General features: G+C 45.7%; 1 protein-coding gene across 7 annotated transcripts; it reads right to left on the bottom strand.

Moving 5' to 3' along the window:
* Positions 1 to 26,844, bottom strand: LOC311527716 (uncharacterized protein). Of its 7 annotated transcripts, XM_084641985.1 has the most exons (9): positions 26,643 to 26,844; positions 10,582 to 10,701; positions 7,389 to 7,472; positions 6,358 to 6,434; positions 5,516 to 5,821; positions 3,853 to 5,014; positions 3,355 to 3,533; positions 2,079 to 2,213; positions 1 to 1,011 (listed from the first exon to the last, which is right to left on the bottom strand). In XM_084641985.1, the coding sequence occupies exons 6-9, from the start codon at positions 4,367 to 4,369 to the stop codon at positions 631 to 633; spliced, it is 1,212 nt and encodes a 403-aa protein (XP_084498111.1). In that variant the 5' UTR covers positions 4,370 to 5,014; positions 5,516 to 5,821; positions 6,358 to 6,434; positions 7,389 to 7,472; positions 10,582 to 10,701; positions 26,643 to 26,844; the 3' UTR covers positions 1 to 630. The 7 variants fall into 7 exon arrangements, with proteins under 7 accessions (XP_084498111.1, XP_084498115.1, XP_084498109.1 ...); XM_084641989.1 differs by lacking the exon at positions 6,358 to 6,434 and having other exon boundaries at positions 5,628 to 5,821; XM_084641983.1 differs by lacking the exon at positions 6,358 to 6,434.
* Positions 26,845 to 27,026: the final 182 nt, after the last annotated feature.

Here is a 27,026-nt window from a genome sequence, read left to right on the forward strand (position 1 = left end):
TTTCTAGAGCAGTGCGTGTATAGACTTTACTGAGATTATGTTACTCTCCACATACCACTCTGAAAGAAAGGGCACAAAGTGTCCAAAACCGAAGCTCCTGGACATTCTAATGCTCACACTCCCTTCCCCGTGTAAACATTAAATGCTTGCTCTGACAAGGAGAGAGTGATGCCTGCCACCATGGTTTCCTTCTAACGTAGCCAGCCTCTCTAAGCTACTGGAGTCCCATATCCTTTGAGCCTTGGGGGCTAAACCAGTGTTTCATTTGCTGTATACAGTGACTAGAATTAAGGCTTTCCTTTAGCATGTGTTATTTCAGCTTCCCATTGGTACATGCCTCTTCCTGGGGGAAGCAGGTCTGGATTAACTAGGCCAAAGCAGATTGAGTCTCGATGTTATTGGTGGCCTTCCTCCTCCCAGTCTTCTGTTCTTGCAGTAGCAGGTCCTTAGCCAGGCTCCTAGAGCTGCAGTTTATGAAGTGCTAATGCCTGCTTCTCTTCACCCAGCTGCAGCTGCCTGCTTGGGATCCCTTTATACTTCTGCTAGGGTGGCCCATGTCAGCAGCTTTGTCCAGAGCTAGCTCCATGCCACTCTTATGCCCAGGCCCATGTATGTTGGCATCACCTTTCATCAGATAAGCTCCATCTTGAATTGGCTGAAGTTTGGCACAGTGGGCAAGGGATCAGCCATGCTGTTGAAGGGGACACAGGGCTCGTTTCCTGGCACTGTCCCATGGCTCACAGTGGAGCTGAGCTGCTGAAGCGTCATCAGCACCTCTTGCTGGAAACGCTGCTGCTGCTCCTGCTGGCGCTCCATGCGGCACTGCCTCTCTAGCACCGCGTGCATTGCATGCGTCAGTTTCTGTACCTGTGTGCGTACAGCATCCAGCTTCTCGGCAATGGCATGGGGGCTGGGTGAGGGGGCCAGCGTCTGCCCACCCCACACAGGGTTCTGATTGCCTGAAGGACAGGTAGGGTTAAGCAGGGCCGTTTGAGTGCTGGCATCTTTGACCTGGAAGAAAGATCAGAAATGCAGTGGCGGGCCAATTCCTATAGAACCAGCTCACCACATACCTTTATATTCTGCTTTCAAGAGTTAGCAGGTATGCATGTGAGAGGAGGAGAGCTAGAATCAGACAGCTGCATCCCTCTGTGATCTGATCGGACCTCCAATCCTATCTACCATTGTACGATGCCACTGCTACTCCAGCCCTGCCCGCCACCCAGCTGTGCCAGTTCACCTTCAGCTTGGCCCCTCTGAAATAGTCTTGCAGTGTGCAAAACTGAAAGAGACCATGCCTTTTCAGAAAGCAGTGTGAAGGACTGTACGCTCAGGCCTGCTAGGAAATGCCTCATTGAGGAGGGAGAGAAGCAGCTGCGGGACTCTCTTGATCTGCTAACCTGGAACCTACGTACATGACATTTCTGGAGGAGGGCAACCACAACTTCTAGTGAAGATGTGGGTCTTCAGCCAGATTCACAGTGGGGCCGAGGCAGTGCTCCATGGAAAGGAAGCCGGGACCAGATACCCAATAGGGTGCACTAACAGCTTCTAATGGGACACTTTGGAGTAGGGCTCCTCATTAGCGTAGGCACATGCTCCCCTTTCCCCAATCAGCAGCATTCACTTCTGCAAGCAAGACTCCTGGGCAGGGCACAGACTGGGCTGGCCATCTGAGCAACAGTCGAGCAGGGTGGGCCTAGCAGTGGAGCAGATACAGAACACCAGGCTCCTCTCAGATCCAACTCCGCCTCCGCCTCGCTGTTATTCATTACTCTGCTACTTACCCCAGACATGCTGCCATCAGGACAGTAAATGTTAAATCAATCTGCCCCTCAGCCTTGTATGTTTTCCCCATGTTACCTCTGTATCCTGCCATTTGAGTCCTGGCAGAGATCAGCGTCCACTCAGAGTCATTAAGAGCAGGTGGCTATGCCGCTTACAGCTTTGTCCCAAGGAAGCATGACAAGCCAGCCAGAATGTGTTGTGGTGATCCATCCTGGTGTCCATGGCAACCTGATGGCTCATTCACTGGATGGGCTAGTGCCTACGGACTGAGCGCATCTTAGGGTACTTACATGTGCGCTGTGGCTCATAGAGGCTGCCATGACAGATGGGTTCGCCCTGGGAGGCTGGCTGGCCGGCTGCACTCCCACCAAGAAGGGCAGGACAGTCGTTGAGTCAGATGGACTGTGCCCGTTGTGAATGGTTGCCTGGTCAATGTCGGAGAATTACAAGCATCAGCCAAGCACAGGATTCAAGATACCTTATTACACTGCAAGTGAGCCTAGAGCTCACGAGCACCTGTTAGAGCCTCAGTCATGCAGACTAGTGTCCAAGTGTGGCTCAGTCCTGACCTGCAGCTTCGTTCTTGGGTTCTCCCCTCCCCTAAGCTCTACCAGTGCATCTCGCTGCCAACCTGCAGCACCTCCTGCAATCCTTGTCTCTCTCCTCCCTGCTCAGCTCTGCTGCTGCCCCTCAATCCTCCTCTTTCCTCTTCAGCACAGACCTCAGAATGAACAGAAGCTACCACCTGGGCCAGGGTCTGGAGCAATTGTGGGGACCAAACCTGTTCTTTAGAAGTCCAGAGAGCATGGGTCTCTGGTCCAGCTGGCAGTGCTCAGCCCAAAAACTCATTTCTGTCCTGCTCTCTTTTTCTAGATGTGGCACAGGTGTCGCCAGTTGCCGTGCAGCATGAGTCTGGGGCCACCAGTAAGACAAAGTCCTTGTCATGGTGTCCAAAGTGGGGGGAGTGCAGCTGCGGAAGCTTCCACCCACGCTACTGGTGGAGCCTGCGGGTCGGAGAGTACCTAGGATGCCTGCCCTCAAAGGACTTTCCCCTGCATGGGATAGGGCAGCCTTTCCCCCTCTGCTAAGCAGGGATAACTGAGGCACAGAGAAGTGAAGTGATTTGTCCAAGGCCATGCAGAGCCACAAACAGACCTCAAGGATCCTGAGTGGGCAAAAATCCAATCTGCTGAGGCAAAGGGGGAGGGGAGCCTTGGGCCTGAGTCACTAAGTCCATAGGCCTCCCATTGCATTTGCCAGACTGCATGAGGACAGCTGCAGTCCCCCCAAGCTGTCCCCATGTCCCCCGCACCTAACTCCATGGAGCAGGTCACTTGAGAGGGCACCTCATAGAAGCCCAGGATCTCCTTGTCCCTCCCGCGCACTGGAGCCTGGGTTCCCCACAGAGCCTTCTCCAGTTGGGAATGGGGGGAGCGTTACCAGCCCTTTCAGGCCAATTTAACTGTAACCTGATGGGTCGCTGCCTGAGCGGATCCCCAGTCTTGCTGGGCTGGAGAAGGGGTTTCTAGCCACAGAACAGCCAGTCTACCTCTCCCAGCCCCATACCTTTTTCTGGAGGTGGATAGCCCTGTCCACAATCTTCTTCTTCACAATTAAGGCTGGATTCCTGGCAGGTGGCAAGAACATCCTGCCCCTGCTGTTCAGCTGCTGCTGCACCATGGCTGGTGGGAGTGGAGCCGGGTGACTACCCACAGCTGAGGTCCGAATCCCAGAGCAGTCATCACCTGGATGGACAGACAGAGGAACCAGAGAGAGAAGCACCTTCAAATGAGACCCCTGAATTGAGTGCCAGCCTTTCCCCAGCCCCACAGGGGAGTGGGGCCCCTCCATCTATAGGGACTAAGTCCTTCCAGCTCCACCATGCACCTTCCCCCAACCTCAGCTATGCTCCAGGGCCTAAGTCCTGCCCAGCCTGCCTGGGTTTGGAAAACAGGGATATGAGCAGAGACCCTTGGTACTGCTCGGCAACTCACCAGGCTGCTTAGAGAAGTGGAGAGGCCTATCCAAGACTAATGGACAACGAATGAGAAAGCCAGGCCTTACTGTTAATAGGGGATAGCTGTGCCACTGGAGATGGGCCCATGGGCACTGCAGGCACCTTCCCAAACTGCTCACTATCCTTGCACAGCGACGTGACACTGATTATTTTGATGCTGTCCTTGCAGTCTTGGTGGTCATTGAGGTGTGGCTCCTTGCAGCTCATGGTGGCTCTTCCGGGGAGTGCTGGGGGCCTGGGACCTGGCTGCCTGCTGCCCCTGGGCTCTGCCTGCTTGTTCTGTTCAGTCTCATTTTCCTGCAGCAAGTTCCAGAGCTGCTCGTCCTCCCAGCCAGCCCGGTTGATGGCCGTTCTCCTACTCCCCCGGCCTCCGGCTGGTTGGAGATGGGAGGCTCCTGGAGGCTGTGCCGGCTCCACATTCTTACGCTTGAGGAACAGGTAAACAGCCTGCGGGGTCACCCGGATGTTGTCCAGCTCTAGGACCTTCTTGATTTTGCGGAAGCTCAGCCCAGCTTTGCGCAGCTCCACTATCCGCTTCTTGGCATGGTCGTCCAAGCGGCCCATCGCTCGATCGGCAGGATAAGGGGCATGGATCAAAGCCCTTCCCAATCTGCTTTTTTGTGCTAGTGTTCTGTAGCTACATCCTTAGTTGGGACTCCTGCTAGCACAGCCAGCTGGGCCATGTTCCTCCCACGAGGACCCGAGTGACATTACTCCCGTCCCAGAAGCCAGTTAAGGAGACAAGGTACTTGGTGGGTAGTAACAGAGCTAGTATCCGTGACACAAGAGGGCATGCCGTGCAAGTGAAGAGGTTAAGCCTCTGCTAGTTTTGTGTCCCAGGACTGCCTACAGTAGCCATGGCCCTTTCTGGAGTCACCACAGCTCCAGACCGATAGCAGCTGTGGGATGCTGTCCTGGTCATCAGAGACATAGAATGATCTACTCGTTTCAGGCTTGCAAATCCTTGCGGGAGAGGAACAGGAAGGAAGTGGCACTGCAGTGGAGTGTCTCCCTTGTCAAAGTGGAAAGAGATTCAACTTCCAGCCCGTTGGAATGAGAGTGGCAGCCCATACATTCTGGGCCAGTCATGCCGAGCGGGGAAGTGGCAGGCTAAATCCAACTTGCTAGTGTTCCAGCTGGAGGGCTGGCATATGTCTCACGTACCAAACTGTGGATCAACTCCCCTGGGCTCAGCTAGCTGTCTTCAGCCTATAAGCAGAAGAAGAAAAAAGGGGTGGGGTGGAGTCAGGATCCTTGTGCAGCCTCTTCTCTGAAAGTTGTCGTTTAAACAAAAAAAGATCCTCTAAGCTCCTTTACAAACAGCAAGGAATGTTTCCCATCCACTAGGAAGCCCCTGTGCTATTTATCAGGTGTCAAGTCACTATTAAAAATTGTTTGTGCTATCCCAGGACCTTAACAAGGGCAATTGGCCTGGGCAGCCCAGGGCCTGTCATATCAGATGGGACTCAGTCACCCTGTTTGGTATTGAGTATGTGAACGCCCTTTTTGGGGGTTAGGTGGAGAGAAGACAGTAGGGGACCCTGCTAACTGCTGGGATGCCAGCCAGGAGCTGTTGTGACAGAGTTTAGGTTTCGGTTCTTGAGTGCACGTGGTACCCTACTTGCTGGAACTAGCCAGTTCAGAAATCAGTCAAATTCCACCCCAACAGCTGTGGCTCAAACCCTAACCAATGTTTTTGCAGCTGCTTACATTACTCATTGGTATGGAACTGCCCTGGTTCAGACAAGTACAGTCAGCAGAACCCCTAGCATCCAGTTGCCTGGCTTTCCTCTCATCAGACTCCAGTAAATCTCAGTACTACCACTGCCAGCTGACAGGCTTCCGTATGGAAGGTACAGCAGGGTCATTCAGGCAGGTCACAGCAGAGAGGCAGGGTCACACTGGAGCTCTGTAACCCTTTTCCTTTAAGCCACAAGACACCTTCAGTGAGCAAATCATCACTGTGTGCTGCTTCAGAGCCTTCCCTTTAGGTTATCAAGCTGTTCAGTTCTTCACCTTTGGGAAAAAAAACAAAAACATACAATTAACTAATTGTTGACTGTAGTAGAGAAGATCTCAGATGCATGTAAGTTCAAAGGCAAGTTGTGACATTCTATACCTTGGGGGAGTGTACTGTAACCCCCATATTCCTCACTTTCATATAATAGTGATCTTACATATAAAGCATGCCTTGTAAGGTGTCAGGGTTCCTTCCCCACTCTGAACTCCAGGGTACAGATGTGGGGGACCCACATGAAAGACCCCCTACGCTTATTCTTACCAGCTTAGGTTAAAAACTTCCCCCAGGTACAAACTTTGCCTTGTCCTTGAACAGTATGCTGCCACCACCAAACGTTTTAAACAAAGAACAGGGAAAGAGACCACTTGGAGACATCTTCCCCCAAAATATCCCCCGAAGCCCTACACCCCCTTTCCTGGGGAAGAATTGATAATAATCCTCACCAATTTGTATAGGTGAACACAGACCCAATGAAAAATCAATCAGGTTCTTAAAAGAAGAATTTTAATTAAAGAAAAGGTAAAAGAATCACCTCTGTAAAATCAGGATGGAAAATACTTTACAGGCTATTCAGATTCAAAACACAGAGGATCCCCCTCTGGGCAAAACCTTAAAGTTACAGAAAACAGGAATAAACCTCCCTCTTAGCACAAGGAAAATTCACATAAAGCAAAAGATAAACTAATCCGCCTTGCCTGGCTTACCTATACTGCTTGCAATATTGGAGACTTGGATTAGGATGGGTTGGAGAAGATGGATTTCTGTCTGGCCTCTCTCAGTCCAAAGAGAACAAAACATAAACAAAGAGCACAAACAAAACCCTTCCCCCCACCAAGATTTGAAAGTATTTTGTCTCCTTATTGGTCCTTTGGGTCAGGTGCCAGCCAGGTTAGCTGAGCTTCTTAACCCTTTACAGGTAACAGGATGTTGCCTCTGGCCAGGAGGGATTTTATAGCACTGTATACAGAAAGGTGGTTACCCTTCCCTTTATATTTATGGCATAAGGTATCAGAGGAAAGGTCATGATCTGCTGAAAGTCATTTATCTATCCATATATGTGTATCATTACTGCATATGAAGTTATGAGAATTGTAAAGTATGGTTGTCATTAAGGGTATGTCTACACTACCCACGTTACAGCGCAGCCACAGCAGCGTTGCCGCGGCACTGCTGTGACATGGGCAGTGTAGACATGCTTTATCGCTGGGGGAGAGCTCTCCCAGAGATTTAAAAAAAAAACAAAAACCACCCCTAACGAGCTGTGGTAGCTTTATCGCTGTGAGCATGGCTCCTGGTGATAAAGCGCTGTCTGTACTGGTGCTTTTCAGTGCTAAAAATGTTGTTGCTCAGGGGGCTATTTTTTCACACCCCTGAACAACAAAAGTTTTAGTGCTGAAAGTGGCAGTGTAGACACAGCCTAAAACATGCTATAAATTGTGGGAATGAGCCAGCTATTAGCTCCCCAGAGGCAACAGCAAAGAAAGTAACCAACGCCCAGGCGGGGTGTGAAACAGCCCATCAATAGCCATTTCCCAGCAAGGGAGCTACAATGCAAAGACTCACCTGCAGGAGGCCCCACCAGGGGAATTGCTCAGCCTTGCTGGGAGAGAGTCAGCAATGCCCCACAGACATGCCTGGACTTGTGTTCTACAAGCACATGGACAGAGTAAAAAACAGAAAGTGGACACATACTGGGTCCGTCTCCGGCCCCCACCTACGCTGCAAGCAACCAAGACACTGAGAAGACAAGACTCCAATAGAGGAGACTGGCCCAGGTTTAAAGGACAAACCTGTATATTAAGGACCTCAATAGCCAGTGGGGTGAGAAAAAACTGCTTAAACTAGTTACTGCCCAGTCTAATAGGGTTGAGAGTTTAGACTGCGTGCTTATTTTATTTTATTTTGGTAACCACTCTGACTCGTTATGCTTTAACTTATAATCACTTAAAATCTACCTTTATAGTTAATAAATTTTTTTGTTTATTCTACCTGAAGCAGTGCATTTGGTTTGAAGTGTGTCAGAGGCTCCCCTTGTGATAACAAGCCTGGTATATATCTATTTCTTTGTTAAATTGACAAACTCATATAAGCTTGCAGCATCCAGCGGGCATAACTGGACACTGCAAGATGGAGGTTCCCAGGGTTGTCTCTGGAACCGGAAGTATTGGCTTGTGTCATTCGCTTGCAAGTAGCTGGGAGCATCTTACATGCCAGAGGCTGTGCGTGAATAGCCCAGGAGTGGGGGTTCTCACAGCAGAGCAGGGTAAGGCTAGCTCCCAGAGTCAAGGATTGGAGTGGCGTAGCAGATCACCGCTCCAGATAACACCAGAGGGGAATGTCACACAAGTGTAGATCTTCCATATACCCATCATAACAGTCTCAGGCAGGGACTCTAGAGGTAATACCCAAAACAGCAGAATAAACCATCACAAGTGAAGGGGAAGAGGAAATACTCTAGCAAGGGGCTCACCTACAGAGGCAGTGTGAGGTGAAATTGGGTGCAGAGGAATCCCCAAGTCACCAGTATTGGGTGCCCTCAAGTTAAGAGTGCAAGGCTTGGATTTTTATCTGAGCAGGGGTTGATTAAGACTATATTGGACCAAAGCACCACCAAAGCTTTGTATGCTCGATCTCAAGCTTGTCAAGAAAGATACCCCACAATTAAATTGCATTGCCCCACCACCAAGATAGCCATACAACTCCCAGACGCTGCCCATCTCCCCTGCACATCCCTCCTCCAGCTCTCATCTTGGTGAGACCCAAGGTTGTTGTAAGAAGCTCCCTACATCCAGCTTCTCCTTTCAGAATGATTAAAAAGTCTACTATCCTCAATGGACACATTTCCACTGACTTCAGTGGGCCTTGGCTCAGGGTGCTGCTGGGACAGGGGCCAGTTGCACAACATGCTGCTTGCTGCTCTGAGGGTCCTCCTCAGACCACAGGGCCAAGATCCTACGAATCTGAGACTCCCACCTGAATCCTCCCCATCTCCCACACGTGGGCCGCAGAACCAGACTACAGAGGCTATGAGGTCAGACGCGCTGGCCTGGGGAAGGGGAGAAAAGGAATGAGGGGGTGCGTGCACTCACATGTGCACTGCTATCACAATGAACAGTAGTAGCAGGCAGCCAGTTTTGCCTTCCCTGCGACCTGGCTATTCTCCCAGTGTTATCTGGGCCAGCTAGTTGCCTGCAGGGAACTCTGATAAGATCAACTGCTGTTATTTTGTTTTAAAAGTGGTGTTCTCTAATTTAGCTGCCTTAATGATGGAGAACCCAGGCTCATTATGACAGCCTGGCATCAGGAGCAGGTGGGACATGTGGGAGCAAAGCAAGAAGTGGAGGGGAGAGGGGCAAGGATGGATAAGTCCCAGAATTAACGTATTGACACTTTGTTGTTAGCAGCACACAGGGCTTTTTTTAAAAGCATTGGTTTCAGAGTCATTTCCATCATCCCTCCTCCCCCCAGCATTTTTGTAACACTACTCGGCTTAGAGCAGTGGTTCTCAGAACTTGTGTACTGGTGACCCCTTTCACATAGCAAGCCGCTGAGTGTGACCCTCCTTATACATTAAAAACACTTCTTTATATATTTAACACCATTACGAATGCTGGAGGCAAAGCAGGGTTTGAGGTGAAAGCAGACAGCTCGCAACCCCCCCCATGTAATAACCTCACAATCCCCTGAGGGGTCCCAACCCCCAGTTTGAGAACCCCTGGCTTAGAGGGCATGCCTGGTTTTCTCCTAACAAGAGATATTAGCAAGCTTCTTCATTATCGTGGACATTTCTAAGGCAACCACTTCAAGTGGCAGCCACAAAGTGAACATCAGCTCTTTTCATGAGCTGTTGCCAGACTGGCATGTGTTTATTAATGCAGATCCTTTGGTCTGCCAAGAAGGCAAGCGATTATTGCATATTATCCAGGGAAAGCCACAGGGAGAAATGGAGTCTCCTTGAACCTAATTTCAGAGCAGTCACCATGTCCCTCTGAGTTTTACTCCCTCCTTTGTGAGACCAAGAGGAATAAACTAGATTCAAGAGGTGTAGAATATATTCCAATCTGGAATTGTTTACAACTAAAAACCATCCACACACTGTTGTATGCACTTGGTCCTATTCACTGGAAAGCGGAGGGAAACCAAACGCCCCTCTTTGTACAAGGACTTGCTTACATGCCATTATTAGCTTCAGACCAGAGAGGGTCAGCCTTTGCCATACTAGGATCCCTCCCTAGTAACTCGGACCTCCCTGCCCTTTAGCAATATGGGAAGAGCAGAATGGCTGCAAAACTCCCTAACACCAGTTCACACCCCCACGGTCAATAGCCCCTGCTCTAGATGGGGGAACAGTTACTCTGTTCAAGTATCTTCTAACCAACAAGACCTGAACTCCAGTCACAGAAGTGTGCTCTAGCACCATCTAGTTAACTCCCCTTGCTGCAGGGCTCACACCTCTTACAGTAACTGGAGTCCAAAGACATCTGCCAATCAGCAAGAACTCCCCACAGCAGGATAACTCATGGTCTTGACTAAGCCACTAACAACTCATGCATTGGATTTATCCAGACTCCCTGCATGAACAGGGACAGGGAACAATGAGGAGGAACAGTAGAGTTGGTAATTCCACAGCTTCCGAATTCCTTGGAGAAGCTTCCCACTTTGTACTATCCCACTCAGGGGCCTCTCTTTCCGGTCATTAGTGCACGAGAGTTGCCTGCCTTTACCATTAGTTCCACTCCTGTTCAGCCAAACGTACCTGGGTAGGAATCTCTCTCCCCCCAACACATTATGGAGAATTCACTTTGGGGCTAGCTTCAGATGACTCAGGCATTCATTCTTTGGAGACACCTTTGGACTACTCTTGTTTTACCAGCGCCTGTAATAAGTAATTGAATCAGCATTTAGATTTCCCATTGACCAGGAAGCTCCAAAGTCATGATCAGTTGGTTGTAGTTTCAAGTGACTTTCTGCTTGTGAAAGCTGCCAACATGACATCCTTGCGGACTGGAGTCCTCTCTGGAAAGAGTGCAGCACAGACAACAGCAGTGCAAGCTCTTTCCATACTGCCCTGTCAATATTCTTCAGGGATGAGGTGAGTGTATGCCTCTAAGGATGAGAGGCTAGGTCATTCTCCGTGTTCCATTTAGACTTTAGCCTTTGTGCAAAGATTAACAGGACTACAGTAATTGGTTCTGTGATGGTGGTTTATGAATGTGGGCTCTTGTGCACTAGATACTGGACCAAGCCCCACAGATGTCACACAAGCCACTGCAAAGCTGTCAGATGGTAACAATTTTTGGTTCCTTACTAAACTGAGCCAAATTCAGACCAACAAACAGGAGGCGAATGGTTGTAGATCCCATTCTGTTCTGGCTAGTTTTAGGTGCACTATACAAATTGCACAGCAAGACTCTGGCTATTTTACTGCTCCTGCTCAGGAGAGGAAAACAGGCTTGCTCTTTCCTCACTAGACAATAACCTAGGTATTTCGAGTCTGTACTTTAACAGCTCTGATCTGCCTTGTTTTCTGTTTAGCCTTTGTTTATATTGATCCCTCTGCATGCTTCCAGCTTTTCTTTATCAAAAAAGCTGCACATTTGCAAGGGCTGAGTTCTCCACATCATTTTTGCTGACAGAGCTACGGCTGCTCAGGGCACAAAGGTTTATGTAACACAACTGACTGAGTTACACATTTATTAAAGAGACCTTTACACTCCTCCACCATGATCCTTCCAGAGGTTCATTAATTTCTTAGCTTTTTTCTTTTTGGAACATAGAAAATAAACTTTTTAAAAAGAAGGTGGCTTCCCTGACCTGCAGTTTTGAATTTGCTGGAGTTTCCATTAGAAAACTCCCTCTAGTCTGGTTTTGTGGTCCCACTGTTAGAGACAATGCCACTTATTCATGGAGGCTAGGGAAGCATCACTGACTAGTGATTTCATTTACTGTTAAATGTAGGACACCTTGTCTGATGTTAAGCCATGTTTGGATTCCAGTGTTCCCACTCCCCCTGGCATCTGAAACTCATCACGGCCAATGACATACATTCTAAGCCGAAATCAAATATGTTGCTGGAAAACAGGTTTAGTATCATGCAGAAATATACAGAGTCCCTGGAATTGCTGACACAGCTCTCGTTTCCAGAGTAGAAGAACTCCATATAGTTTACACTGTGTGGGTCTTTCAAATCCTACAAAGCAGAGGTCTTGTCTACTTTACATGGATATTAAAGGTCCCATGGCCCTTTTTAACAGCAGAGTTTTGGCACAGTGTATTTGACCAAAACACCCCTCTTTTTCACTTACGAGGCTATGTTCCATAGAGCTGCATTTCAGTTGTAAATAGATAAGGCCTGATCATGCAATCAGGCATGTGCAGGCAAAACCCTGTACCCATGCAGAGCCACATTAACAGGATTTTATGGGGGAAGTAAGGATCCCTGCCACACACATCCATCTGCAAAACTGGGAGCCATATTCTGTAAAGCACTTTGGATCCTTTTGGGATGAAAAGCACCTGTAACACTCAAAACAGCTTGCCTTTGTGCAAGTTCCAAGTTTCATCCGTCAGAGAAGTTTACTTTATTGCAAGACCTTTTACAGCTGACTGGACATACGCATTTTATGTCAGCAGTTATATTTTGTGTTAAAGTCATCTAGCAGCCCTGGTGACCCAAGGAGTTAAATTCCAGATTCCCAGATAGCTATGGGGTACTTATCCAGCTGCAAAGTTTACATCTGGATAAACTTACTTCTCCCTTCTGTATTTACAGCTTCTGATAAATTTTTAACACTTTATTCCCCTAGGGTACACAAGGCTACTAGTATGATTCTGAGCTCACTACAGCAGTTTGCCACTGGTGTAAATCGTTTTACTTTAGTGGAGTCACTCCCAATTTCCATTGGTGTGAGCGAGGGAAGAATCAGAGCCTACATGTTTCCCCTGAAAACAGAGAGTAGCACTGCAACACGATGGTCTGGCTACCATATACTGCATGCTTTCAGGATGGGCAAGAGGATGATGGCCCTAGCATCAGTTCCCCAAATTAGCGGGGTAGGTATGGGACCTGGCTCAGCTGTTTGAGTGGGGAATTCTTCAGAGCACACCGGCAGCCACTGACACAAGATGGCTATAGTGGGTCAGACCAAGGTCCATCTAGCCCAGTATCTGGTCTGCCAACAGTGGCCAATGACAGGTGCCCCAGAAGGAATGAACAGAACAGGTAAAACCAAGTGATCCATTCCCTGTCGCTCATTCCCAGCTCCTGGCACAGAGAGGCTAGGGACACCATCTCTGCCCGTCCTGGCTAATAGCCATTGATGGACCTATCCTCCATGATCTTATCTAGTTCTTTTTTGAACCCTGTCATAGTCTTGGCCTTCACAACATCCTCGGGCAAAGAGTTCCACAGACTGACTGTGCGTTGTGAGAAGAAATACCTCCTCCTGTTTGTTGTAAACCTGCTGCCTATTAATTTCATTGGGTGACCCCTAGTTCCTGTGTCATGAGAAGGAGTAAATAACACTTCCTATTTACTCCACATCAGTCATGATTTTATAGACCTCAATCATATCATCCCTTAGTAGTCTCTTTTCCAGGCTGAAAAGTCCCAGTTTTATTAATCTCTCCTCATACAGAAGCTGTTCCATACCCCTAATCATTTTTGTTGCCCTTTTCTGAACCTTTTCCAATTCCAATATATCGTGCAAGGAGCAGCACTGCTGAGCTGCAGATCACTTGGCTAAAAAAAGTGTTGCAGCCATGCAGAGGCCTGTCTACAGAGAGATTTAACAAGGGCAGGGAGATTCAGTCACTCATTCTTGGAGGTATACCATAAAATCATATACCTCCCTAAAAAGAAAAGGAGTACTTACGGCACCTTAGAGACTAACCAATTTATCTAAGCATAAGCTTTCATGAGCTACAGCTCACTTCATCGGATGTTTATGCATATTACTTTATGGAAGTAAGGGTGAAAGAGTTGGAAGTAGAGGTGGTGTTCTCTTTGATCCTTCAGTCAAGGGTAAGGGCCCAGGCAGAGACAAATGCATCCTGGAGGTGAATGCCTGGCTGCGAGGATGGTGTTGCCAGGAGGGCTTCAGGTTCCTTAACCACAGGATGCTGTTTCAGGAAGAAGGACTGCTAAGCAGAGATGGGGTCCACCTATCGAGGAAGGGAAAGAGCATATTGCATAAAGACCGGCTAACCTAGTGAGGAGGGCTTTACACTAGGTTTGAAGGGACAGGTGACCAAAGCCCACAGGTAAGTCAAAAACATGGAGACCTGGGAGAAGGGTCAGAATTTTTTTTTATGGGGGGAGGGGAGGGGAGAGCATTGGCTGTTATAGCAGGGACAAATGAGAGACAAGACAGAACTTGGAGGGGAAATTAAATCAGTATCTTAGATGTCTATACTAATGCGAGAAGTATGGGGGATAAGCAGGAAGAACCTGAAATGCTAGTAAATAAACAACTATGACATAGCTGCATCACAGACTTGGTGGGATAATACATATGACTGGAATATTGGTATAGAAGGGTACAGCTTGCTCAGGAAGGACAGGCAGGGAAAAAAGGGAGGAGGTGTTGCTTTATATATTAAAAATGTATATACTTGGACTGAGGTTGAAATGAAAATAGGAGACAGACTTGTTGAAAGTCTCTGGATAACAATAAAAGGGGTAAAAAACAAGGGTGATGTCATCATAGGGGTCTGCTACAGACCACCTAACCAGGAAGAAGAGGTGGATAAGGCTTTTTTAACAAAATCATCCAAAGCACAGGACTTGGTGGTGATGGGGGGACTTCAACTACTCAGACATCTGCTGGGAAAATAACACAGCAGGGCACAGATTATCCAACAAGTTTTTGGAGTGTATTAGAGACAATTTTTTATTTCAGAAGGCGGAGAAAGGTACTAGGGGAGAGGCTGTTCTAGATTTGATTTTGACAAATAGGGAGGAACTGGTTGAGAATTTGAAGATGGAAGACAGCTGAGGTGAAAGTGAACATGAAATGATAAAGTTCATGATCCTAAGGAATGGAAGGAGGGAGAACAGCAAAACAAAGACAATGGATTTCAAGAAGGCAGACTTTAGCAAACTCAGGGAGTTGGTAGGTAAGATCCCATGGGAAGCAAGTCTAAGGGGAAAAACAATTGAAGACAGTTGACAGTTTTTCCAAAGAGACATTATTAAGGGCACAAGAGCAAACTGTCCCACTGCACAGAAAAGACAAAAAGTGTGGCAAGAGACCACCATGGCTTACCCAGGAGATCTTCAATGATCTAAAAATTAAAAGAGTCCTACAAAAAGCGGAAACTCTGTCAAATTACATAGGATGATTATAACCAAATAACACAAGTATGTAGGGACAAAATCAGAAAGGCCAAGGCACAAACCAAGATCAAACTACCTAGAGACATAAAGGGTAACAAGAAAACATTCTACAAATACATTAGAAGTAAGAGGAAGACTAAGGACAGAGTAGGCCCGTTATTCAATGAGAGGGTGAGGAAACAACAACAGAAAATGTGGAAATGGCAGAGGTGCTTAATGACTTCTTTGTTTCGGTTTTCACCAAAAAGGTTGGTGGTGATTGGACGTCTAACATAGTGAATGCCAGTGAAAATGAAGTAGGATCAGAGGCTAAAAGAGGGAAAGAACAAGTTAAAAATTGCTTAGACAAGTTAGATGTCTTCGAGTCACCAGGGCCTGATGAAATGCATCCTACTCAAGGAGCTGACTGAGGAGGTATCTGAGCCATTAGCGATTATCTTTGAAAAGTCATGGAAGGCTGGAGAAATTCCAGAAGACTGGAAAAGGGCAAATATAGTGCCAATCTATAAAAAGGGAAATAAGAACATCCCAGGGAATTACAGACCAGTCAGTTCAACTTCTGTACCTGGAGAGATAATGGAGCAAATAATTAAGCAATCAATTTCCAAACATCTAAAGACAAGAAGGTGATAAGTAAGTGTCAGCATGAATTTGTCAAGAACAAATCATGTCAAACCAACCTGATAGCCTTTTTTGACAGGGTAACAAGCCTTGTGGATAGAGGGGAAGTGGTAGACGTGGTATGTCTTGACTTTAGTTAAAGCTTTTGATACTGTCTTGCATGACCTTCTCATAAGCAAACTAGGGAAATGCAACCTAGCTGTAGCTACTCTAAGGTAGGTGCATAACTTGATGGAAAACCGTTCCCAGAGAGTAGTTACCAGTGGTTCACAGTCATGCTGGAAGGGCGTAATGAGTGGGGTCCCGCAGAGATCAATTCTGGGTCTGGGTCTGGTTCTGTTCAATATTTTCATCAATGATTTAGATAACGGCATACAAAGTACACTTATAAAGCCTGCGGATGATACCAAGCTGAGAGGGGTTGCAACTGCTTTGGAGGATAGGATTAAAATTCAAAATGATCTGGACAAACTGGAGAAATGGTCTGAAGTAAATAGGATGAAATTCAATAAGGACAAATGCAAAGTACTCCACTTAGGAAGGAACAATCAGTTGCACATATACAAAATGGGAAATGACTGTCTAGGAAGGAGTACTGCGGAAAGGGATCTGGGGGTCATAGTGAATCATAAGCTAAATATGAGCCAACAGTGTAACACTGTTGCAAAAAAAGCAAACATCATTCTGGGAAGTATTAGCAGGAGTGTTGTAACCAAGACACAAGAACTAATTATTTCGCTCTACTCTGTGCCCGATTAGGCCTCAGCTGGAGTATTGTGTCCAGTTCTGGGCACCACATTTCAGGAAAGATATGGACAAATTGGAGAAAGTCCAGAGAAGAGCAATAAAAATGATTAAATGTCTAGAAAACATGATCTATGAGGGAAGATTGAAAAAAATTGGGTTTGTTTAGTCTGGAGAAGAGATGACTGAGAGGGGACAGGAGAACAGTCTTCAAGTACATAAAAGATTGTTATAAAGAGGAGGATAATAAATTGTTCTCCTGTAGTACTTAAGACAAAACAAGACTTAATAGGCTTAAATTGCAGCAAGGGAGATTGAGATTGGACATTAAGAAAACCTTCCCATCAGGGAAGTTAAGCACGAGAATAAATTGCCTAGTGAGGTTGTGAAATCTTCATCATTGGATGTTTTAAGAGCAGATTAGACAAGCACCCGTCAGGGATGGTCTAGAATTAGATAATACTTAGTCCTGCTTCAGTGCAAAGGGCTGGACTAGATGACTTATCAAGGTCCCTTCCAGATTTATGATTCTATGATCCTGGTCACACATTTTTATTTACAAATCCAAGGAAACCCACCCCTCTCCCCTCCAGCTGCTGGAAGAGAAGTGCAGTCTCTTTATGTGTCCCTCCATTCTGATCTCCTGGCTGAAAACAGAGTAATTAGAGGGCATTCTGCTACTATACCCCTCTCTCAGCCTCCTTTATAGTGAGTGGTCCTACTACCCCCAGCTGCTCAGGTATTCCTGGCAATGGCAGAGTGACCCTGACCAGTTCTTGTCAGTTTTGCTGCTTTCCCACAGGGTTCTAAATAGCATCAGCAAAAACTGGCAAGACTCCAGTCATTCTGCAGCAGCTTGGGAAAGCTCTGAGCAGCAACAGCAGACCTAAAGACGACAGCACTGTGCTGGTTTCCACTTGATTCATATTTGGAAGGTTTTCTTGCAACCAAAAGGGCGAAAAAGACTTTAAAAATGAAATATTACCATCAATTTCTGAGTAACTACACACCTGGGAAAGCCTCCTACTAATGCAGGTGAGTGGACTGGTCAGGCTTGCATAGAAATGCACCTCAGAACAGCTCTGGTAGCACTGGGCAACAGCACAAGTCCTTGTGTAACAGCTCCATTTACAACTATACCTTTTGAGGTTACAAGTGCTTTGTCCCTATTTCAGAGGCTGCTGGACACAGTCTTTAAGGGTATGGGGATTTCCTAGCAGTTTACCTGGATGATGTTTTCATCTACAGTACTGACTGTAGATTCATAGATATTAAGGTCAGAAGGGACCATTATGATCATCTAGTCCGACCTCCTACACAATGCAGGCCACAGAATTTCACCCACCCACCCCTGCGAAAAATCTCTCACCTATGTCTGCGCTATTGAAGTCCTCAAATCGTGGTTTATAGACTTCAAGGGGCAGAGAATCCTCCAGCATGTCCCATGCTACAGAGGAAGGTGAAAAACCTCCAGGGCCTCTTCCAATCTGCCCTGGAGGAAAATTCCTTCCTGACCCCAAATATGATGATCAGCTACACCCTGAGCATATGGACAAGATTCACCTGCCAGATACTACAGAAAATTCTTTCCTGGGTAACTCAGATCCCACCCCATCTAACATCCCATCACAGGCCATAGGCCTATTTACCATGAATATTTAATTACCAAAATCATGTTATCCCATCATACCATCTCCTCCATAAACTTATCAAGTTTAATCTTAAAGCCAGATAGATCTTTTGCCCCCACTGCTTCCCTTGGAAGGCTATTCCAAAACTTCACTCCTCTGATGGTTAGAAACCTTCATCTAATTTCAAGTCTAAACTTCCTGGTGGCCAGTTTATATCCATTTGTTCTTGTGTCCACATTGGTACTGAGCTTAAATAATTCCTCTCCCTCTCCGGTATTTATCCCTCTGATATATTTATAGAGAGCAATCATATCTCCCCTCAACCTTCTTTTAGTTAGGCTAAACAAGCCAAGCTCCTTGATTCTCCTTTCATAAGACAGGTTTTCCATTCCTCGGATCATCCTAGTAACCCTTCTCTGTACCTGTTCCAGTTTGGATTCATCCTTCTTAAATATGGGAGACTAGAACTGCACACAGTATTCCAGGTGAGGTCTCACCAGTGCCTTGTAGAACGGTACTAAAACCTCCTTATCCCTACTGGAAATACCTCTCCTGATGCATCTCAAGACCGCATTAGCTTTTTTCCAGCCATATCACATTGGGGGCTCATAGTCATCCTATGATCAACCAATACTCCAAGGTCCTTCTCCTCCTCCGTTACTTCTAATTGAGGCGTACCCAGCTTATAACTAAAATTCTTGTTATTAATCCCTAAATCCATAACCTTACACTTCTCACTATTAAATTTCATCTTATTACTATTACTCCAGTCTACAAGGTCATCTAAATCCTCCTATATGATATCCCGGTCCTTCTCTACATTGGCAATACCTCCAAGCTTTGTATCATCCGCAAACTTTATTAGCACACTCCTACTTTTTGTGCCGAGGTCAGTAATAAAAAGATTAAATAAGATTGGTCCCAAAACTGATCCTTGAGGAACTCCAGTGGTAACCTCCCTCCAGCCTGACAGTAGGACCCGTTGTAGTCTCCCCTTAACCAGTTCCTTATCCACCTTTCAATCTTCATATTGATCCCCATCTTTTCCAATTTAACTAATAATTCCCCATGTGGCACGGTATCAAACATCTTATTGAAATCTAGGTAAATTAGATCCACTGCGTTTCCTTTGTCTAAAAAAATCTGTTACTTTCTCAAAGAAGGAGATCAGGTTGGTTTGGCACGACATACCTTTTGTAAAACCATGTTGTATTTTGTCCCATTTACCATTGACTTCAATGTCCTTAACTACTTTCTCCTTCAAAATTTTTTCCAAGACCTTGCACGCTACAGATGTCAAACTAACAGGCCTGTAGTTACCCGGATCACTTTTTTTTCCCTTTCTTAAAAATAGGAACTATGTTAGCAATTCTCCAATCATACGGTACAACCCCTGAGTTTACAGATTCATTAAAAATTCTTGCTCATGGGCTTGCAATTTCGGGTGCCAATTCCTTTAATATTCTTGGATGAAGGTTATCTGGGCCCCCCCATTTAGTCCCATTAAGCTGTTTGAGTTTCGCTTCTACCTCAGATACGGTAATATCTACCTCCATGTCCTCATTCCCATTTGTCATGCTACCATTATCCCTAAGATCCTCTTTAGCCTTATTAAAGATTGAGGCAAAGTATTTGTTTAGATATTGAGCCATGCCTAGATTATCCTTGACCTCCACTCCATCCTCAGTATTTAGCGGTCCCACTTCTTCTTTCTTTGTTTTCTTCTTATTTATATGGCTATAGAACCTTTTACTATTGGTTTTAATTCCCTTTGCAAGGTCCAACTCTACTTGACTTTTAGCCTGTCTCACTTTATCCCTACATGTTCTGACCTCAATAAGGTAGCTTTCCTTGTTGATCCCTCCCCTCTTCTACTCCTTGTAGGCTTTCTGCTTTTTCTTAATCACCTCTCTGAGATGCTTCCTCATCCAGCTTGGTCTACAACTCCTGCCTATGAATTTTTTCCCCTTTCTTGGGATGCGAGCTTCCGATAGCTACTGCAGCTTTGATTTAAAGTAATCCCAGGCCTCCTCTGCCTTTAGATCCATAAATTCTTCAGTCCAATCCACTTCCCTAACTAATTTCCTTAATTTTTGAAAGTCAGCCCTTTTGAAATCAAAAACCCTAGCTGCAGATTTATTTTTGTTAATCCTTCCATTCAGTTTGAACTGAATTAGCTCATGATCACTTGAACCAAAATTGTCCCCTACAACCATTTCTTCTATGAGGTCCTCACTACTCATCAAAACCTAATCTAAAATGGCATCCCCTCTAGTCGGTTCAGCAACTACTTGATGAAGGAATCCATCAGCTATCGCATCTAGGAAAATCTGAGCCCTAATATTATTACTAGCACTCGTCCTCCAGTCTATATCTGGGAAGTTAAAGTCTCCCATGATCACGCAGTTTCCATTAGTATTTACTTCATTAAAAACATTAAAGAGGGCTCTATCCATATCCAAATTAGATCCCAGCGGTCTATAGCACACCCCAAGCACTATCCCAGGGGAGGCTCTAGTAGTTTTCTTCCCCAATATAATTTTTGCCCAGACGGACTCTGTCTTATCCATTCCACCGCTTCTTATTTCTTTACATTCTATCTCATCATTGATTTACAATGCTACTCCACCACCTTTACCTTTGTTTCTGTCTTTCCTAAACAGGACATATCCTTCAATACCCACAGTCCAGTCAAGACAACTATTCCACCATGTTTCTGTTAACCCTATAATATCTGGTTTCACTTCCTGCACCAGTGGCTCTAGTTCCTCCATTTTGTTACCTAGGCTCCTTGCATTGGTGTACAAACATCTTAATTTTTGCTGTTTGGCCTCGCTCATATTCTGTACCTGATTAGGCCAGTATGACCTATTAGACTGGTATACACACTGCCCTTCCTCCTTATATCCATTCTCTTACCCACGGCTGTATCCTTTCTTACTTTGTTTTCTTCCCTCTCAATGCTAAAATCCGGCGTGGAGATTACTTGGATATCTCCCAACCATCTCCCCCAAATTCCTAGTTTAAAGCTCTCTTAATCAGTTGTGCCAGCCTCCATCCTAGAAGCCTATTTCCTTCCCTACTCAGATGAATGAGTACCGACTGATTGGAAAACATTAAGTACTGTATCTGGAGAAAGAAATCAAAAAGATCCAGCAAGCTGCTTGATGCTGTTTCAGGGAAAGGTGCACAGGCTCAGGATGCTTCCGATGAAGTGAGCTGTAGCTCACGAAAGCTTATGCTCAAATTAATTTGTTAGTCTCAAAGGTGCCACAAGTCCTCCTTTTCTTTTAACAGGTGAGTCTAAGTTTGTAAGTGTAAATGATAGCAGTTGATGTAATAAACTGCCAATTTCCCAAAAATATTTTCAGGAAACCCAGCTGTTTCAGGGGATCTCCACTTTGCACTTGGTATCTGCCCTGTAAGAGTCCAAATAGTCAGAGATGAAAACATTTCTTTGAATCAGTACTTCTATCTTCTTTCTGCAGATAATCTGACAAGTGTTTTTACCTACTACCTGGCTCCTTGCTTTGAAATTAGCATTTCCTGGTACAGCCATTAAGTCCTTCATTAACGTTGCACAAGATTTCTTTGAGGAGTAATTTTAATTACAGGATTATACATAAATACAAATGTTTTTAACAGCAAACAACAATTGTTCATTAGCTTTCATGATGTCTATAGGTCAAATACCTTCTGATGTTCACAAACACACACTCTGATCTAGGATTATCTAATTACAGGATATATGTAGTGTATATGTAATATGATAGCAAACAATAGGATATAGATAGGTGAAAACAATACAATTAACATCTCCTTTGATCTCAATTAACATGAGTGAATTAGTCTATGCATATTATTACACTTAACATTTCTTTGATATTCATACACAAGTGAATTGCCCTATGGCTTTGGCTTGAGCTGACCTGTCAGTGTCACAATGTCCTAAACCAAATCTTGGTTAAACTGTAGATGAAAAACAGACCAAGCTCATCAAGAACATTTGCAAATACAGACTTTATAGAACAGAGATGAAGTCCTTTCTGGGTTTGGTAGTCTGGCACTGGCAATTCTTTAGCACAGTTCTCCACTTCGCTGTGCTTTTAGTCAAGTTATACTGTGGAGACAAAGAGCTAACAAAATGGAAAACATCCAAGCCCAAAGAGAAGTCTGTGCAAACATTCTGTGTTACAGAGTCCTGATTTTCTCTGCAGAATTAGTTATTCAGCTGCTTTAGGAAAAGGCCTAGGAGCAGGTTTGTTACAAGAGCAGTTGGCTGGTTGAATGAAGATGGTGCTCTTATCTGAGCCATGCTGGCTCACTCTCTGCTAAGGGAGAGCATCATAACAAACAATGACAGGTTTCAGAGTAACAGCCGTGTTAGTCTGTATTCGCAAAAAGAAAAGGAGTACTTGTGGCACCTTAGAGACTAACCAGTTTATTTGAGCATGAGCTTTTGTGAGCTACAGCTCACTTCATCGGATGCAAACAATGTCACTTTTCTGTCAGCCTTCAGTATGTCAGAAGAAGAACAGACTTCTGGCTAAGGCACAATACTTGGAAGAAGGATAGGTTCCATTCCTGACTCTGCTACAGTCTCTCTCACCTTTGAGAAGTTGTTGGGATTCCCTCCGAAATCTTTTCCACTTGGCTAATCCAGAACACCTTCACACAGTTCTGGGAGAATGCTCCATCCAGTTCTCTGGGATCCAAACACTCAGCTCGACTCCAGATCATCACTAAGGTTACTTTATTAGGCATAAAGAAAAGGAGTACTTGTGGCACCTTAGAGACTAACCAATTTATTTGAGCATGAGCTTTCGTGTGGCATCACCTGGTGATGCCACAATTCCAAATTAGACCCCACACTACACAGTTTATATACTTTTTTCCTAGCTACTAACATCTCTACTTTTTTAATCTAATTGGTTTGGACATCGTATGGATCATGTAAGGACCAATCGCTTTGCACATCATGTAAGGACCAATAACTTATGTTTTCACCTTATCTACATTTCATGTTTATCAGTTCACACTGTTCCCACTTATCTCAACTAGACTGAAAACACAACCTCCAGCACACAGTCTGTCACACCTTATTTACAATCTTGTACTCAAATCAAACTATATGCAAGTTTACTCGTGCCCAGCAAGATCTATGTCTACACAAGTCAATCTCTCCGTGCTTCACTTGCACAGTCTGTACAATGGAGGATAGTACTTCCCTATTTCACAGAAGTTTGGCTAAAATAGTTTTTTTTTTAAAAAGCATTAAGATACTTCAGGTTTCAGAGTAACAGCCGTGTTAGTCTGTATTCACAAAAAGAAAAGGAGTACTTGTGGCACCTTAGAGACTAACCAATTTATTTGAGCATGAGCTTTCGTGAGCTATAGCTCACTTCATCGGATAAATTGGTTAGTCTCTAAGGTGCCACAAGTACTCCTTTTCTTTTTAAGATACTTCAATCTCTCTGGACACTCGATTTCTGATCTCAAAGTGACTATCCTTCAACAAAAAAACTTCGAAAACAGACTCCAACAAGAGACTGCTGAATTGGAATTCAGTTGCAAATTGGATACAATTAACTTAGGCTTGAATAGAGACTGGGAGAGGTTGAGTCATTATACTAAGTGAAACTATTTCCCCTTGTTTATTCCTTCCCCCCCCCCCCCACTGTTCCTCAGACTGTTCCTTGTTAACTCCTGGAAATGTGCTGGAAATGGCCCACGTTGATTAACACTTCAAAAGGTTTTCTCTCCCCACACCCCACTCTCCTGCTGGTAATAGCTCATCTTAAATGATCACTCTCCTTACAATGTATATTTTTTCATGGTCTGTGTGTATGCATAAAATCTCCTCACTGTACTTTCCACTTTATGCATCAGATGAAGTGAGCTGTAGCTCACGAAAGCTTATGCTCAAATAAATTGGTTAGTCTCTAAGGTGCCACAAGAACTCCTTTTCTTTTTGCGAATACAGACTAACACGGCTGCTACTCTGTAAACAGAAAGTGTAAAACATCTTGAGCCTACAGAAAAAAGGTTATGATCTTTACCTTGTATGCTTTTACACAAGTGTGAGAAACTTTATTTGCTCAGTAAGAACCACTGATCTTAAAGTTAGGCCATCTAACATCACAGGTCAGAAAGAAAGCAAAATTCCTGCCAAAAGAAGTTGATATCCTGAGACACAAGAGGTTGTGGGCCAAAAGGCCCAGCAATCCAGCAAATCCACCATGTCTGTCTGTCTGACCAAGGCAAACCCAAAAAGTGCCCTAGGAAGACTGACTACCTACTATTGACCTAGCTTAAAAATGCTACTATAGCTTTAAGCCTCCTAATTTCCCCCATCTGCATGTGATTCTGAAGCAGCTTGGAGAATTTAAAAATAAAACCACACCCCCACACACACCTCTGACTTATTGTGTGTCCTGCAAAGGTCTAAAAAAATGTAATGCTTGTTCCTTGTGTTGGGATCAGGAGGTTTAATATTCAGCAAGCATATTCCTACAGAGGCAGGGCATGCTTTATAAAGGTCACTGAAAAACCATTTTAAAGCCCAGATCCTAAACAAACAAACTGGTGCTGATGCACTCTCACCCATGTACAGTACTAGAAGTTAGAGGTTTGTTTGTTTTTGAACTAGCAGCAAGACTGTGTTGCAAGGATCAGTTTTAAACCATGATGATATAGGTGGATAAAAATCCAGGGATCAGAGTCTACAGTTAAAAAGATGTTACAACTTCTAGGTAAATTCTGATTTTTCACCAAGTTGACAGTGTCGGAAGGGTACAATGAGGGGAGAGGGAAACCAAGAAAAAACTCTTGTCTACAGTTTCAGACCTATGTGCTTAACGCCCAGGTGTGCAGTCATTGCAAATAGGGGCCCATCTCAGTTCCCTTCAGTGACAATTTGGTCCCATTATGACACATGCAATTAAGATGAAAGGTTTCCAGCTTCCACAGCACATAGGTAAAATCTTCCCCACCTTGCAGTTTGTTTACTGCTAACATGACAGGCGATTGCATCCCATAAAGCCAAATGCCCATCTCACCCCATTAGCACATGTGGAGAGAGTCACACACCTCTGATCTTAATTTAAAAAAACAAAACAAAACACAGGGCCTAAAGTGCCTGCAGTGAATGGAAACCATCAGCAATGAGATGCTATATGATGAGATGGCACCAGGATGCAATCTTTGTGCAATAGGCATGGTGCTGCATAGTCCAATAGAACAAAGCCATGTATTGGGCAAGTGCATCTTTCCACCATCCACTTCATAATAAAATAAACAATCAAACTTGAGTGCTTCAGCATGCGGTACAATTGAAGCACTAGCTGATTATCTAGGTACTTTATAGTTTTAGGAGACCCTTCTCTATAAGCATCTCCATGCCACAGTGATGGGGTATCCTCTAACTAAAAAGATAGACATAAAAACAGAGCACCTGGTCACATGACACAGTCATAGTTCACGCTTCTGTGGCACTCTATAAACATTAAGAACATAAGAACCGCCACACTGGGTCAGACCAGTAGTCCATCTAGCCCAGTATCCTGTCTCCTGACAGTGGCCAATACCAGATGCTTCAAAGGGAATGACCAGAACAGGGCAATCATCAAGTGACCCATCCCAGATGCAGGGAATGGATAGGGGGGACACCCAGAGCATGGGGTAGCATCCTTCACCATCTTAGCTAATAGCCATTGATCCTCCAATATCCTCCGGTCTGGCACTGGCAATTCTTTAGCACAGTTCTCCACTTTGCTGTGCTTTTAGTCAAGTCATACTGTGGAGACAAAGAGCTAACAAAATGGAAAACATCCAAGCCCAAAGAGAAGTCTGCACAAACTTTCTGTGTTATCCAATATCCTCCATGAATTTATCTAATTCTTTTTTAATTCAGTTATAGTTTTTGCCTTCAGAACATCCCCTGGCAAGGAGTTCCACAGGTTGACTGTGCACTGATAAATCTTAACAGCACCACTCCCTGTCCCCCTCTGTAAAGAAGGTAGCAGTCAGTATTGTTGCCTACATTTTATGGCTAGGACAAGCGAGACAGAGAGATAAAGTGATGGGCACGAAGCCACAGAGACTGAATTAGCAAACCGCACCTCCCGCTCCCCCTGTCCTCCACACTGCCCCTCTGATTTCTGACCCCGCGCTGACACTGACTCCCTACGTGAAGCGGGGCATGTCACGGCTCGCAGGAACCCGACCCTCAGATATCTACAACCAGGGCAGCAGCAGGGACCCCCCACGTATAGCCACCACACCGCTCTCAGGAGACACCCGGGACTACAGGGACCGGAGCCAGCGACCCCAGCCAGCGCGCAGGAATCCCGCCGTTCGAAGACACAGCCCCAGGCGCAGCCAGCGAGGCAGACAGCTCCCTACCCAATGCCGGTGCCTTGGAGACGCGCCCCCCATCACCCCAGCCCCCCGCCACGCCCCGTTAGAACACGGAAGCGCACGCACCATGCGTCCGGCCCCCCGTCTCTGCGCACGGCGAGTAGGAACGAGCCGGCCCCCCCAGAGCCGCGGCCAGCCCGGCTGGGCTCCGCTAGCGAGGCCCCCACTGCCCCTTCTCCAGTATCCAACTCGGCGTGGGGCTGCAGCAGTTTGAAAGCTCCTGCGCTCTTTGTTTGGTTGTGGGGAGAGCCAGCAAAGGCTGCTGGGAAGGTCCCTGGAGGAGGTTTTACTGCGAGGGGAGGGGCGCAGCTTTAACGCTTTCAGGGACAGCGCTTCTGCGAGGTTCTTCCACCGTTCCCACGCCAGAAACGCGGGGCTCGCTAACCCAGCCGCTGGCCTGGGGCCAGTGCTACATCCAGCAGATGGAGGTGCAAGAAGCCCTTCCGTGGG

Source organism: Lepidochelys olivacea, assembly GCF_965140295.1.
Source record: "Lepidochelys olivacea isolate rLepOli2 genome assembly, chromosome: 10".
NCBI lineage: Eukaryota > Metazoa > Chordata > Testudines > Cheloniidae > Lepidochelys > Lepidochelys olivacea.

What these genes read in the sequence shown, in the direction of transcription:
- LOC311527716 (XM_084641988.1), bottom strand. Translation starts at nt 4,369, where the DNA reads ATGGGCCGCTTGGACGACCATGCCAAGAAGCGGATAGTGGAGCTGCGC. An exon ending in ACAGCTATCCCCTATTAACA is followed by an intron (nt 3,534 to 3,852) that starts GTAAGGCCTGGC and finishes CTGTCCATCCAG; the next exon opens with GTGATGACTGCTCTGGGATT. An exon ending in CTATCCACCTCCAGAAAAAG is followed by an intron (nt 2,214 to 3,354) that starts GTATGGGGCTGG and finishes GACATTGACCAG; the next exon opens with GCAACCATTCACAACGGGCA.